The 15,026-nt window shown below is 50.0% G+C and overlaps 1 protein-coding gene across 8 annotated transcripts in view; it reads right to left on the bottom strand.

Annotated features, from left to right (window-relative positions):
• Positions 1 to 15,026, bottom strand: part of NRXN2 (neurexin 2) — a 153,553-nt gene that overhangs the window by 26,240 nt on the left and 112,287 nt on the right. For all 8 annotated transcript variants that reach the window (XM_074231151.1, XM_074231152.1, XM_074231153.1 and 5 more), the window contains 3 exons: positions 13,213 to 13,302; positions 8,758 to 9,083; positions 1,023 to 1,101 (listed from right to left, as the gene is read on the bottom strand). In XM_074231151.1, the coding sequence (XP_074087252.1) occupies positions 1,023 to 1,101; positions 8,758 to 9,083; positions 13,213 to 13,302 (495 nt within the window). The remainder of the gene's footprint in view (positions 1 to 1,022; positions 1,102 to 8,757; positions 9,084 to 13,212; positions 13,303 to 15,026) is intronic.

Here is a 15,026-nt window from a genome sequence, read left to right as displayed (position 1 = left end):
TCATCAATATGGTGGTTATTTATCTCCATTTTTACTGTTGCCCCCAGACCAAGAAACACAGTCCAGTGATCCAGGATCGTATGCTTCACCAAACTCTGTCATTGTTGACTTATTCTGTTCTTTGCTAATGTTTTAATGTTGCAAATATCCTTATATGGAGCTGGCAGGTAAGCCCTCTGAGGGCAGGGACCCCATCTTGGGCTTGCCCTGGGAAGAGTGCCAATGTACTAGATTGGTCTGTCCGTCTAGGGCCCAGCCCAACTGGCTACATGTGAGTTTACTGTCTCTACTCTGAGTTTTATTTCCAATGACTAGGGGAACTTTTGGGGGGGGGCAGAGAGTGGGTGGGCAAGCCTGGACATCCCAGCTCCCCTGCAGCTGTTGGAACTGGTAGTCTTCTCCCAGAGAACTGAGAGGAGCTTTCATATCCCTAAAGACAACTGTTGACCCTCTCTTGAAGGCTGGTGTTATTCCACAGCCCCCAGACCCCCAAGAACCATCCTGGACACTGAGGACCTTCCATCCCTCAGATCCTCAAAGGTTCATAGGAGAGGTCCTTCTCTCAGGGAATGATGGGAGTTCATCCCAGCCCTCACCACCCTCCTTCACACAAGGACTCATGGGAGTTGTAGTTCAGCATCTCTGGAGATTTCTCCTTTCTACCCTCCCAGTCTACTTAAGCTTTGGCCTAGCACAAACTACATATCCCAGAAATGGGAGGGCAAATCCCACATCCTCCAACAGGGGCTGGAGCACTTGCTCCACTGGGGGCCTGTTTGCCACCTGTACAAGGAGGTGGTTGAGGGGGATGGGGCCGTCGGTGGGAGTGGGACTGGATTTGGGTCCTTGTCCTAAAAGGGAAGTGGGCTGGGGATGTCAGAGAAAGTTCAGACCTAGCAGTCATCCCTTTGGGTAGGGTCCCAGTTCTTGGGGGGCCTGGGGTGATATAGGGATGGTCGCCCCCTCCTCCCAGATGAGTCAGAAGACAGGGGTCCCCAGGGGGAGGGGGGAGAGACACTCACCAGTACTAGGCTCACACTCCTCCAGGTCTTCATCATCACTCGGGCACTCTGCTGATGCTACCAGGAGGTCATCTGTGTTCTGAGGGGACAAGAATGGGGGAAATAGGGAGAAAAGGAACCCCAGAACAGGTTAGTGCTTTCTAGGCAAACCCTAAGCAGGCTTAAGGCAAGGGATGAGGTGCTTTTCCAGTTGTATAACCCTAGAGTTTGAGGGGGATGGGGGAAGGGGGGAGGAACTTGATGAGATAGCCTGGCAGAGTGAAAAGTTGCCAGCCTTGGAACCAGAAAGCCGAGTGGTGACTCGGGGCAACCCCTTCTCCTCCATAAAAATGAAGGGTTTCCAGAGATGACTTCTTAATGTCAATCGGTTTATTTTGTAAATTACCCCCCCACACACTCTGACATTCTACAATCTACATTCTCAAGTCTCTTCCCTCACTGACAGTCTGTGGCCCCTCTGAGTGGGAGAGGGCAGGAGAATGCCTGGGTCAGGCCTCTAGCCAAAGGATGGAACCAGCCTTGGAGAATAAGGTCTCTTGAGTACAACCTCAGGGAAAAGGGACTATAGAGGGGTGGGGTGACAAGAAGACATCCCCGTCCTCCGGATTTGAGGCAAACAGGGAGGGAGGGTGGAGGGGATAGAAGAGAATGCAGCATGGCCCAGCTCTCCCTCCTGACTCTGAGGGGCCCCATCCCTTCCTTGGCTCTTCCTCCTCCCTTCCTCTTCCCTTTCCCCTTCCCCTCCCCCTCTCCAAGCTGGAGAGAACCAGGCCGCACACACTAATTAGGGCTCTGGTTGCCGTGACAACCAGAGCCGACTTTGTCAGCATTTTCTCTCCTTCATGTCTGATCCCAGAGTAATAGAAACCCCCAGCGCATGTGTGTCTTGGAGGGAAGGGGTGGGGAGGCAGCAGCTTGAGGGAGACTAGGACCCGAATATCAAGCACCCAGCATCCCAAGATGGGGAGCCTGGAAGCAGGAGGAGGGGGAGCCTGGAGGAGAGGCAAGTGGGAACACCTGGAGGGAGGAAAAGAGCAGATGGGGAGAATTGGCTATGGGGGGGGGGGCAGACGGATGGAAATGGAGGACGTAAGGGAGGCTAGCCCAGTGTTGTCCCTCCCTCAAGCCCATGACCTCTAAATGCCCTTGCTCTATCCTCTTCCAAGGCCAAGCCCATCACCAGGTCTCCATCACCTGGTCCTCTCCAGATCTGAGTTCCCCACCCCACAACTGTCCCACTGGCTCACCCGAGCACTGTCTTTTCTATCTTCGGCAAGATCTAGGCTCTGCTTATCCTGGGGAGGAAGGGGGTCTTGACTCTGCCCTCCTTCCCTCCTTCCCTCCTTCCCTCCTTCCCTCTCTCAGATGGCTGCAGAACTGCTGCCCCTCCCCCCACAGCTCCAACCTAAGTGGGACCATCTGTCCACTGTAGCTACCTTTGCTTCCTGTAGAAAAATGGCCCTAGGCCAGCCCTCCAGTCAGACACCATTGAGGGCTGGCTCTGGATGGCAGGCCTGCTATAGATCCAGGTCCATCTGCCTCACCTAGCAGCTTCTCCTCCATCTCTCTCCCACACTCACATACTCTGAGGGTGGAGATCAGACAGAGGGGAGGTGCAGGATGGTCTTGAAGCTGGGGGGCAGAGGAGGGAGTGGGGACAAGAGGGTCAAACCCCAAAGGCTAAGATGTGATTGAGTATGCTGGGAAAAACCTCTACACCGGACACATGCCGAGTGACCAACGGAGTCATCATTCATCTCCATTTCAGCCTCTTCAAAATGATGCAGCTGGAGGAGATGATCGCTAAGGGCCCTCCGGCTCTGGCATTCTCTAGTCTATATTCTAATGTTGCTCACAGCTCTGGCCTTCTATTCCCTCAGGTTCCTCCCAGTTCTGCCGTTCTATATTCTATGGTTTACTGTTTCTCCCAGCCAGGGGTTAGCTGAGATGGCTCCAATCTAGAGAGCTGATTGTTAAATTTCCAGTGTGAGTGTTTACACCTCAAAAATTGGCAAGCCCTACAAATCAGGGTTTTTTAAATTTTTAAAAATTTTATTTAAGGCAAGGGGGTTAAGTGGCTTGCCCAAGGTCACGTACCTAGGCAATTAAGTGTCTGAGGTCACATTTGAACTCAGGTCCTCCTGACTCCAGGACTGGTGATCACCACCCAGCTGCCCCACAAGTCAGGTTTTTAATGTCTCATTTTGTGGATCTACAGACTAATAAACATTTACTAGCACATGCTTGCTCCTAGCTCTATGTTCTGAGACTATTTCTGGGGTTGACATTCTAAGTTCCAGCTTAGACATTTTATGGGTTTTTTTTGTTTCAGTGTCCTTATAGTGCTGATAGTATAAATTATGGGGTCCCTCAAGGCGGACATCCTCCATTCTAGGGGAGCAACATCATAGAATTTTAGAGTTGCATGAGATCCCAGAGACTGTCTGACTTTATCTATACCGGAAAAAGACTTCCTTACATTACATCCTCATCAAGTAGTCACCAAACATGTGACTGATGACTTGAAGTGTTGAAAGGCCCACAGGGAACAGGAGTCCACTATCGCCAAGGGCATCTTTTACTACTTTTGAATAGCTCTTAGGAAGTCCCCCCCCCTTTAAATTTGTCTTTGTAACTCTCTTTCCCTCTCAGCTGCTGCTCCCAGTTCTGCTCTCTGGGACATACAGACTAAGTCAAATCTCCTTCAAATAGTTGAAGAGAACTTTCATATTCCACCTTCAACAGATCCTTAGAGGACACAAGGGTGAGACCTTTTCATTCATCATCCTGGCTCTCATTCTCTGGACACTCCAACATCCTTTCTAAAATATTCCCAGACCCCAAAATGATCCTTCAGTCAGAGTAGGCCTGAAGAGGGCAGAGGATGGCCTCTGTGCCCCTCAGTTCTTTCTTTGATGACTACATTGCATTGACAACTTATGGCAAACCTACAGTGACAGAATCAATGGATCTCCAAAGGGACCATCTATTTCAATCAACATTGATATGTTTCCTCACTTAAAACCCAAAATCATGATAACAAAACCCCCAACAGCTCCCATCTAATCAAGTCTCCCTCATTTTGACCTTGTGAGATTGATTTTTGAACCCATGTGAGACTTGATATTTATCCCTATTAAAATTCATCACATTTAATTCAGTCCAAATTCTAGCTAATTGAGAGAGTTTGGAATCTAGATTCTAGTGGGTGGTTGTTTTTTCCCAGATTTGAATTATCAAAGACCTTGATCAGCATGTCACCTATGTCTTTATCTGAATCATTGATCAAATTGGTAAGCAGCAGAATATGAGAAAATGAAGTACAGATTTCTGATGCATTGATTAGAGACTTTCTTCCAAGCTGACATCCCACCCCTTGGGTTCCAGTCAATCAATCAGCTCCAAATCTATCTATTTATATTAGTATCTAGGCCAGTCATTATCCCTCCCCCAAGAATGGCATGAGACATAGAATCAAATGCTTTGATAAATTCCAGATAAACTCTTTCCCACAACATGGTCCCAATTTAGGGCTTTAGTTCCCCTGTAAAACAAAGGACTAATGTCAGTCTACTTGAACATGTTCGCTTTTCATTTTTACAGCTGCCCTTTCCAGGTAGACACTAATAATCCCTTTAATAAAACATCCTAGAATTTTGCTAGGAATCCAAAGCAAACCCACTGGCCTATTGCATTGTTGTCTTTCAAATTTCATCCTCTACCCTTTGATTTGTAAAATGGAATATTTGCCCTTCTTTGGTCTGGCTGCATCTCCTCTGTTCTTCATGATCTTTCAGGGGTCACTGATGGCAATTAAGCAATTATATTTTCTTGTTTTGTCAAAAATTGAGGAATGTTCACTTGGGTGGAGGGATTTGAACTCCTCAAAGGGCGCCTGAGAGTCCTGATCCTAGAGTCTTATTGATCTTGGGCAGGAGGTCCCTATTAATGCTACTTCATCCTTTACAATCCAAAAAATGCTATTTATTTGGCAGAGAAAACAAGCAAAATGAGAATTGACCAGTCCAGCCTTTTCTTTTCCATCTGTTATCATTATCTTATTCACCTTGAGAAGGAGTTTCATCTTTTTTCTTTGATCACCCTCCTTTCTAAAAACTGCTCCTTTCTGATTGAATGAACAGATAGATAAAAAGAGAGACAGATGATAGATAACAGCTTATATCCATATAATAAGCACCTATGTATGTTGATGTCTGTATCATTATATGATTGGGGGCACCTGGTAAAACATGGACCTCCTTAGTGAACTCCCTTTTTTCCTTATCATAATTATCATCTTTGGAATTTCATTTTTTAGAGCTTCCTGGACTAATTGTCATAGAGAACAAAGTATGTTACTATCCTGCTTTGGAACCCTTTGATATCTGCTCTCACTAAATATGGGGAGATATTGAACAAATTCGTTTTCTTTATCACAAGCTCCAAGATACAGTGACCTCTTGCCTTCAATGTTTCTCTCTTTTCTACCCCAACAACCAATTTCTCCTTTTTGGTGAAAAGCAGATTTAGACTAAAAAGCCCCTTTGTTGTTTCCTCTCTTTCAAAGAAGAAAATTGTCATTAAGTCAAGACAAAAAAAAAATCGGTTACTCTTCATTGGGAAGAAGGAGAGGAAGTTCCAACAGATGTCTAGATTGAAGTGCATCCTTGCTACCATGTCACATCTCTCTGCTGGGCTTCTGATCTGTCCTAAACTCATTCCTTTCCGTTTTCTATCCACTTCATCTAGAACATACTCCAATGACAATTATAATTCTATCTGCATTTTCACTCTGATTCTTTCCACTGGGCTTCTCCAGCTCTAATACCCACCCAGCTCCTACTATTCCTAATATGAAAATATCTTAATAGTTCACATTACCCTGTCCTTTGTTCTCCTTATCCCAATTTTACCTATTATGATTCTTTTCAGTAAGGTATATACAATATCATATCTGGATGGGTCTTCCAGAAATGGGTCTCGGGTACCAAATCTTGCAAATGTGTCCAAGTTAATCTTATTTTTCAAGTGAAATAAAAAGATATCATAAAGTATTTATCCTATGTGAATATGTAAATGCTGGTTCCCTGTTCTGTTATTGCACCACTTTTCAGGATTCCTCCTGATTCTAACATTCCAGGTCCTTCTCAGCTCTGACATTCTCTGTTCTAGTGTTCTTTTCTAGCTTTGAAATTTTCTGTCCTAAGGTCTCTCCTGGTTCTGACATTCCATGTTCTTAAAGTCCTACCCCACCCACTGCCAACGCCAATATTTTATGATCTAACGTTTCTCCTCCACCCTACTGACATTCAATGCTCTAGGATCCCTCCTAGTTTAAGTGGAATATGGCTCTGAACATCCTTCCAGGTCTTAGACCTGGGGTCCAAGACTGCTTTTGTGAAAAAGAGATTTTTTTTAAATCCCTGTATTTCAACAGATATTTTCCTTATTAATTTATACATTTACAAATATAATTCTTCTCAGAATTATAGACTAGACTACACTATACTATACACTACACTACTGACCAGGAAGCTCAGGGCATTGAACTGGTCAAGAATCCTTGCTCCCCTGGAACGTCTCTGAATTGCAGGCATAGGACTCAAGGACAATGAGCCAGCTCCCTAGAATCTGCTTTGGAAACTCTGGAATGACTAAGTGATGAACCCCAATTGGAAAAAATTCAGGAGGTCCTTCTCCCTAAGCCCAGATAAGTCTATACAGGCAACTGAGAGGTGTAACCTGAGGCTGAGAAGGCCTGCCTTCTCATCTTATTTGCTACTTCCTAATTGTGTGATCCTGGAGGCCCCCCTTCATCTCTTAACTCCAGAGATCCCCTGTGAGAGAACAAGGCAATCCAGGAGGTACCAGTGAGGCAAGAGTGGACAACAGCCTGTACAAGGCACTTCTCACTGGAGGGAGAAGGGGTGGGCCTCCAAATCTGACTGGATTGAAAAGTCCATGAAAATAACTCATGTGATATAAAGCTGGGAAAGAAGGTGTAGCCTGGTTGTGAGGGGCTAAATATATTTTATCATAGGGAGTCCCTGAAGATTTTTGAGCAAGAGAATGATATGGTCAGATCTGTGATGATCACCTGGGTGACTGATGAGATCCGATTAGAAGGGGCAAACATTAGAAGAAAGGATACCAGCTAACAGATGATTTAAATAATGGAGTTAGGAGATGATATGGAGCAGATCTAGGGGGTGGCCATGTGAGTGAATAGAAAGGGACAGAAGAGTGAGATAAAGTGGAGAAAGAATGATTGGAGCAAGGTCACTGATTGGAGATGGGAAGTGGGGAAAGATCCAGGATGAATCCACAATGACAAAACTCAGTTACTAGAAAGGCAATGGTGTTCTCAATAAAAAAAAAGGGGCAATTTAGAGGAGGAACAGGTTTAGGGAAGGAGGCTAATGAGCTCTGCATGTACATGTTAACTTAGAGATATTAGACACCAAAGTTGAGGTGTTGAATAAGGAACAGAAGTCGTGGAGCAGGAGCTAAGAAAAGAAAGGACTAGGTTGATGTGGTCGTCATCTTCATGGATCAAGCAAAAGAGTCAACAAAGCCTGAAGATGTATGAAAGAGACCTGGGGGAACAGCCATGCTTAGAAGACAGAACAAAGGGGACCAAGAAGGAGTGGGCAGAGAGAAATAAGGAAAACCAAGAGAGAAAAGGATCATGGAGGTCAAGGGAAGGGAGAGTGAGAGGGGAAAAGTGAGTACAGTCGGTGATGTGGGCTGATGCTGAGAGAGCAACAAGGATGAGAACTGAGAAAGTGCAATTAGATTGGGCAGTTAAGACATGACCAGCAACCTTGGCCAAAGTCAGGTCTGGCAGTTAAGACATGAGGGGTAACCTTAGCCAAAGGCGTTTCACTACTCCAATACTGAAGCCTAATTGCAAGGGTTGAGATGTAACAGGGGGAAGAGTAAGTAGAGGCAAAGTAGAGATAACTCTTTCTAGGAGACTGGCAGTGAATGGGAGGAGACCGTAGAAGCAAGACTTGAGGGAATTGGCAAGGTTTAGCGCAGGGTTGGTTTTTTTTAAAGGATGGAAGAGATGTGCATATGTTTGAGGACCCCCAAAAATAGTAAGAAAGAGTGAATGATCACAGGAGTAAGTTCCTAGGGGATCTAGGGATGGAATCAAGGACACAATTAACAGAGGCAAGAAGGACTTTTCTCTTTGTCACTACATAACTTTGGGTAGGGAAGTCACTTGTCATCTCTAAACCTCCGTTTCCTCCTCTGTAAAATAGGAATGCTGGAATTTTCCTAGCTCAGTCAAATGAGATGGTGTATGTAAATATTTTCTTGGTTCCAGTAGCTGAACGTTTCAGTCTCCTGCAGGTCAGTTGGATATAAAATTAGTAAGACTTTCTGTAGTTAGCTATAATTGTTACAGATGGAGAAGCTGAGGTCTGGGATGGTTAAATGACTTGCCCAGGGCCACACAACTATGTGGCAAGTAGCAGAGTCAGCTGCCTGTTCTACTGTACCAGAGTTGCTTTGCCCTCCCCATCCCACTACCTCTCACTCACCTGAAGGGTACCCCTCCTTCCCAAAGGAAGAATGGTCATGGCAATGGCATCACTGTACTTCCCAACTCTATCCCTTGCCCACAGAGTACCTTGGTCTTGAAAGGCAACCTTTCACATGGGCAGAGACTTCTGTTTCTCCTCCTCTCCACCCCTCTAGAAACCCTGTAGCCCCAACTCAAACTCACCTGGGTGGTGCTGTCTCGCAGGGTGGGGGAGCGGCCCCTCCTCGTGGTGGTAGTGGCCATGGTGGTGGTGGTCTCCATGATGGTGGTGGCCATGTCGGCTAGCAGGGTGGTGGCTGTGGTCTCCGCACTCAGCAGCACGGACGGCCCCTCCCCCACCAGGCGCAGGTGGCCCTCAGTCCGCACATTGGGGTCGCTCTCGGCGGCCAGGGCCAGCACCTTGAGCCCATTGTAGTAGAGGCCAGACACCTGGCCTTGGAAGGGGCGGCCCTGGTCCCGGCCCCCAATCTTGATGGCAGCCTGGCTGTTGAAGATGGTCAGCTGACGGCCTGGCAGGAGAGGGGAGGGGGGATCAAAGGAGGGGGTGGGGGAGGAGAGGTAAGATAGGGAATGGGACCAGGGAAGGAGAAGAACAAAGGCAGAGGCAGGAGTGGAGGGAGCAAAGCCATGGAGGAAGAGACAGGGAGCAGAAAAAGATGGCAAATCAGCAGATGGCATGGGGAAGAAAGTGGGCAGTTTGAGAAAGAGTGTAGCGTGAAGTAGGGAAAATTCAGGATGAAAAGGGGATGGCAGGAGATCAGGGAGAAACAAGAGGGCCGAAGGGGTACCAAGGAGAGGTAAAGAAAGTGAATGGTAGGAGACCAGAGAGAAGCAAAGACAAGGAGGGCAGAGGACAGGGCAGGGGGAGGTGCAGGGGGACCAGGGAGAGGGCCAAGGACAAACAACCGAAGGGAAAATCCTTGTCAGCTCCAGCCCCTTATCCCCACCCTAGCTGAGCCTGCAGAGTCCCCAGAGGAGAGGGGAACCCGAACATACGTGAAGCCTGGGTAGAGGTGGGCTCTCACCCCCCAGGCTCATCCTCTTTCCCTTCTGTTCACTCTTCATCTCATGCCTTTCCCTCCCTCCATCCCCTACCCCATTTCTTCTCCTTCCTTTGCTAGTGGCCTCTCTTACTCATTACCTTTGCCTTCCTAACCCTATAGCAGTTGGGACCCCATCTCAGGATCACAGAACAGAGGAAGAGCTGGAAGGTATCTTAGAGACACTTAATCCAATCCCCTCATTTTACAAATGAGGGGACTGAGGCCCAGAGAAATGAAGGGATTTTACCCAGGTCTCTGGCCAGCCCACAATGTGTCCTGCCAGTTCCTGGGCCCTTGGAACTCTCCCAAAGTGTAAAACCAGGAAAGTCAGAGGAGCAACAAGAGGAAGTCAGAAAGAGACAAAACATGGGAACAAGAGCATAAGAAGAAAGGGAAGGAAAAAGGGGAGAGAGAGAGAGAGAGAGAGAGAGAGAGAGAGAGAGAGAGAGAGAGAGAGACAAAAAAGAGACAGACACAGAGATATAGAGACAGGGACAGAGACAGTGAGTCAGAGAGACAGACAGTGCCAGAGACACAGAGTCAGAGAAAGAGAGACAGTGCCAGAGATCGAGCCAGAGAGATAGAGACAGTGAGGGAGAGGCAGTCTGAGAGCCAGAGACAGAGAAACAGAAATAGAGTCAGAGGTAAAATCAGAGACAGAGAGAGACTGAGAGACTGACAGGCAGATGGACAAGGGGAATAGGAGGCCACCCTTCCCCTCCAATCCATGCCCTCTGAACCTTCTTTCCCCATAGTGCAGGGAGGAGGGCACCAGCCTGCCTCCCTCATCCCAGGGCCCCAGGACCAGGGGGAGCAAGGTCTCTGCCCCCCCAGATGGAAGCCAAGCACCGACATGGATAAATGTTAAAGGGACCTCACTTGACTGACAGCCAAAATGCTCCACTTTGATCATTGTGCCCACTGGCTGACCGGGCACACCTCAGAATTCACACCAGGGGCCGGCTGAATTGGTTGGTTTTGCTTTTTAACTGATCTGGGGGTCGGTTTAACCCTCTGAGTTTGCTGCATTTGTCATTTGGTTTTTAGAAAATAGTTTTAATTGTGTTTAAGCTTAGGTTTAACTCTGGTTTGGGGGCTGGTTTGAAGGGGTGGCGTTGGGGGTGGGGCGGATCTTTTGGCCCCCTTCTCCCCCAGTCCTTCAGCTCCTGGCGCTGGGGGCAGTTTAAGTCCTGGCTTAGCCCTCGTTAGCCTCTGGTTTAGCTTTTCGTTAAAGATCTGGTTTAGTGTTAGGGTGTCTGCGAGCCCACCCCACCCCCTAGGCACCCTAGGCTGAGGATGGGCCAACTTGTGACTCAGCTCCTGGTCTTTTCTGCTCCAACCTCTTTGGGGCCAGTCATTCCCCATTCTTCAGGCGTTTCTGTCTCCCCAGCCTTCCTCAGTCCTTGACCAACTCAATTTCTTTACCCAGTGGGTAGAATGCCCCTCTCACCACCATCTCTGGCTCAAGTACCAGGCTAATGGACAGAGGTCCTAGGGGCTGAGTTCAGAGTTTCCTCCCCTACTGGCTCTCACCTGCCCCACAGGTGTTTTGGGGAAAGCACAAGTGATTCGAATCAGAATTACTGACATTTTTAGGTTTTCACAAATCACTTTCCCCTAATACCCTTATGTTTTCATTTCTCTAACACAGAATGTCACCTTTGGATGGGACTTTTAAAGCTCCTCTAATGACCCCACAATTTACTTGTGGGGAAGATGAGATCTAAAGGTGCCCATTAAGTCCCTGGCTCACATTCCCAAAGGTTAGCAAAGCCCTAGCCCTAAAAGCTCCCTATCCCCCCCCCCCATTTGACAGATGGAAACACTGGGTTTCAGACAGTCAGTGTTTTTTCTCTAAAGGTCCTTTGGTATTCCTTCAACTGTACCAGAGTGATCTCACCCTCAATGCCTCTGTTGGCTACTTGGCATATCATAGAGACCATCAAATCCAATCTCTTTATTTAACAAGTAAGGATACTGAGGCCCAGATAAGGTAAGTGATCAGCTCAAGTCTCATCATTAGGAAGTATCTAAGGCAGGATTCAAACCCAGATCTTTCTGAATCCCCATCCTATGCGCTATCCACTTTAAAACCTGGCTTGTCACAGGAGGAAATCTTCCCACTCCACCACTGATCTCTACCATTCCTTCCCTCCTGGTTTGCTGGGCTGCAACCTGCCTTCTCCTCATGAACTTTCCAGTTCAATCCTTCCCACTCACCCTCCCTCTCCCTCCTTTCCCCATGCCCCCCCCCCCCCCAAGTCACAAGCTGTCTCAGCCTCAGCCTGGGCTCTCTCTCTTGGCCTCTCTGATTCCAGGATGGGAGGGGGGCTGATGGAGATGGGACCCTGGAGACCCGGGCAAAGTCACCCTGCGGCCCCAGCCTTGCCCCCTCCGCCTTGCCCAGCCCCACTGGCACACTCCTCAAAGGGTTAAAGCTTGCCCAGCTGGAGAGAAAAGTAGCCCAATTCGGGCTCTGGGTTGGTCGTTTTTTAGTGATCTCGTTACAGTCCCTTTAACTTTTGGTCCTGCTGTGGATTTATCACATCTGATTATCGGCATGTTTAGTCCCCACCTGGGGGGGGTCAGGAAGTGACAGGGGTTTAGTGGGGAGAAACCCCCGGTGAACATTTAAAAACAGAGTTATCAGCTGGTTAAGTGGACTTTTAGCAGTTCTGCAGCCCCCTCAAGTTTAGCCTTAAAGGTACAGAGCTCGCCCTGCCCCTCCAGAGGGGAGTTGAGGGGTTGAGGTGGGGATCGCGGAGTGGCCTGACCTCACCCTGGGCTCCCAAAGCTCTCTATTCTCCCTCCAAGCCCTGGAAGTGACCCTTCCCTCCTGCAAAGTCTGCTCTCTCCTTTCTCATCAACAGTGACCGCTCTTGGGACCACCTCCCTCTTTCTGAGGATGCCCCAGACCTCAAGAGGCAATGAGTCTTCTCTGGAGTGGGGGTGGGGAAGTGGAGAACGTTCCCTTGGGATCTAGAGCTTCCAGACTCTGGCCCGGCCTTTTCTGGACTGTGCCAGCCCCCACCCCCTTCTCTCTCTTTTCTCTCCCCATTGCATCTCTCCGCCAGTCTCCGCTTTCCTCAAAGCCTCCTTGCTCTGCTGCTCCCCTCTCCTCCCGGAGGAGCCCTGCTTCACAAAGCCTACAAGCTTCTAGAAGCTTCCTGCGCAGGGACACCCAATTCTCTCTAGGCTTTAACTTCCCGTTCTGGGGCAGGGAGAGCCTTGGGACCAAGGACTGTAGAGTGAATCAATGAGTGTAGGGATGAATGCATGAATGAGCGAGGGGCGGCCTCCGTAGGGAAGGTCCCTGAGCATCACTACCTTGGGGGGCCCTGCAAGGGTCTCCTTTGAGCCTCCCTGGATCGTGCGGGCGGAGCCTGCCCGGCCCGGAGGACCCAAGGATGGGTCCCAGGCCCGCCCTGGGAGTAGACCGGGGAGAGGGGCGAGGTCTTGGCCCAGCCGCCTTCCCTTGGGGGAGGGGCGGGCCACGGTCCATCCGCGGTCCCGGAGGGAGGGCCGGGGGAGGGAGGGGCGAGCTCTGCACCGTTAAGGGGGTGGTTTTCGGGGAATCATTAGTTCTGTTAGTTACCTTTGTCGAGCAGCCACTCATCTACTACCCGACCCAGCCGGTAGGGGATTCTCTGTCTAGCAATCGCCAGGCGTTCGTTATCAAAGTTCCCTTGGAAAAGTTTAGAGAGACAGTGGTTTTCTCAGACACGACGAAGTCCCGATGAGTTAAGAGTCAGTTCTGCAGAAGGCCGGAGAGGACGTGGGGGCGCGGGGGGCATCCGGCCGAAAAGGTCGGCCGGGGAGTGAGCCTCCCCGATAAGCCAAGAGCTCCCGGCGGCCTTCGGTCTCCCTCGGCTCCCGGCCCCCTCCCTGGGTCTCCCCTCCGAGGCCCTCCCCGGCCCCCGGCCCAGAAAGCCAAAAACCCCCAAGGAGAACTCGGGAGCCGGAAGGTCAACAGGGAGGGGCTCGCCAGATTCCGAGGAGGCCCAGCCCTTTGGGCCCCAGCGGAGGGGGGCTGGGGCCGGGATGGGGGGGCGTTTAGCGGCTTTAGGTGGGGGGACGGGGTGGCAGGCAGGCCTGGTCCCGGCTGCTTCCTGCGTTTAGAGGGTGGTTTAGTTGGGGGGCGGTTAAACAAGGTTTATGCGTCATTTAGGGGGGCACCCGGCACGCAAGTTTACAGCGAGGAGGTGATTTCCTTCCCGCACCCCAAGGCTCCCCCGGGTCCCCTGAGCCTGCCGCCCTCCCAGCCTCACATCACACTCTGTCCTCCCCCTGCATCCACACTCACCATCAAGGCGCTCGGCCCGTCTCCCTTTTGTTTCCTTCCCACCCCCACCCCCCACCCCCAGGGACAAAGCCTCTCCCGTGGGCAATCACAGGTGGGATACGTGACTCCATTTGCAAGCAGCCAGGACTGTCTGCCAGCCCTCTGCTGCTCTCCGAGCCTCTCCACTGCCCCTGCCCTTTCCCCCATGTCTCTCTCAGCTCCTCTCCTCCCCAGCCCCCCCCCCTTCCTGAATCTCACCTCACTTCCCCATTTTACTAATCCCCCCGATTCCTAATCTCTGCTTTTCCTTCCTCCCCGGCTCCCCCTCATCCTCACGGGCCTGCTTCTTGCTTCCCTTCCCCACCTCGGTTCTCCGCAGACTCTCTTCCCTCTCTCTTTCTAGCCAACATGTCCCCATCTGCCTCCTCCTCTCGTTCCCCAAGCCCTCACCCCCCTCACCATCCTCTCTCCTTGGTGGTTCTCCAGCCTCAGCTCCCCATCTGCATAGCACACCTGTCATTCCCTCCTCTGCCCTATTCCTAGCTCTCTGCCGTCTCCCCTCAGGGGCCTGCCTGGTGCCTCTTGGGAAGAAGAGGGAGGGAGGGATGTGCACAGGGGGTCACGGAGTTTGGGGCAGTGAGTCAGTCTACAAACCTTTATTAAATACCTATTGGCCAGTCAGATGGGGATCCAGAGAAAGGCAAAAGTCACATGCTCTCCCCTCAAGGAGTGTGGTTGTGTATGCGGGTCTGAGGCTTTTGTCAATCGTGTGTCTAAGGACATTTATCAATGGACACATGTGTCTAAGGACATTTATCAATGTGGAAGCATGTGTCTGAAGGCGTTTGTCATCATGCATGTGTATCTAAGGGCATCTGTCAGCAAGCTAGTATGTGTGTCTCAAGGAATTCATCAGTGTAGAGTGACAGCCCCACATGTGACCTTCCCTGCTGCTTGGAGGATGCTCCCAGGATGCAGTGCCAGACAGGGAGGCAGCTTCCTTGAGGCCCCCTGAGTGCCTACCTCCAAGGCTGCAGGGGGCACACAGAGATCTAACTGCCTGAGGGTTAGGTAGGAGCTCCCCAAGCACTGCTCTGCTCCCCTGCCTTTTCGTATGCCCCCCAGCT

This window comes from Macrotis lagotis, chromosome 3 (assembly GCF_037893015.1).
Source record: "Macrotis lagotis isolate mMagLag1 chromosome 3, bilby.v1.9.chrom.fasta, whole genome shotgun sequence".
Lineage (NCBI taxonomy): Eukaryota > Metazoa > Chordata > Mammalia > Peramelemorphia > Peramelidae > Macrotis > Macrotis lagotis.
Note: the sequence above shows the minus strand (reverse complement) of the source record. Positions and strands in the feature narration are given on the sequence as shown.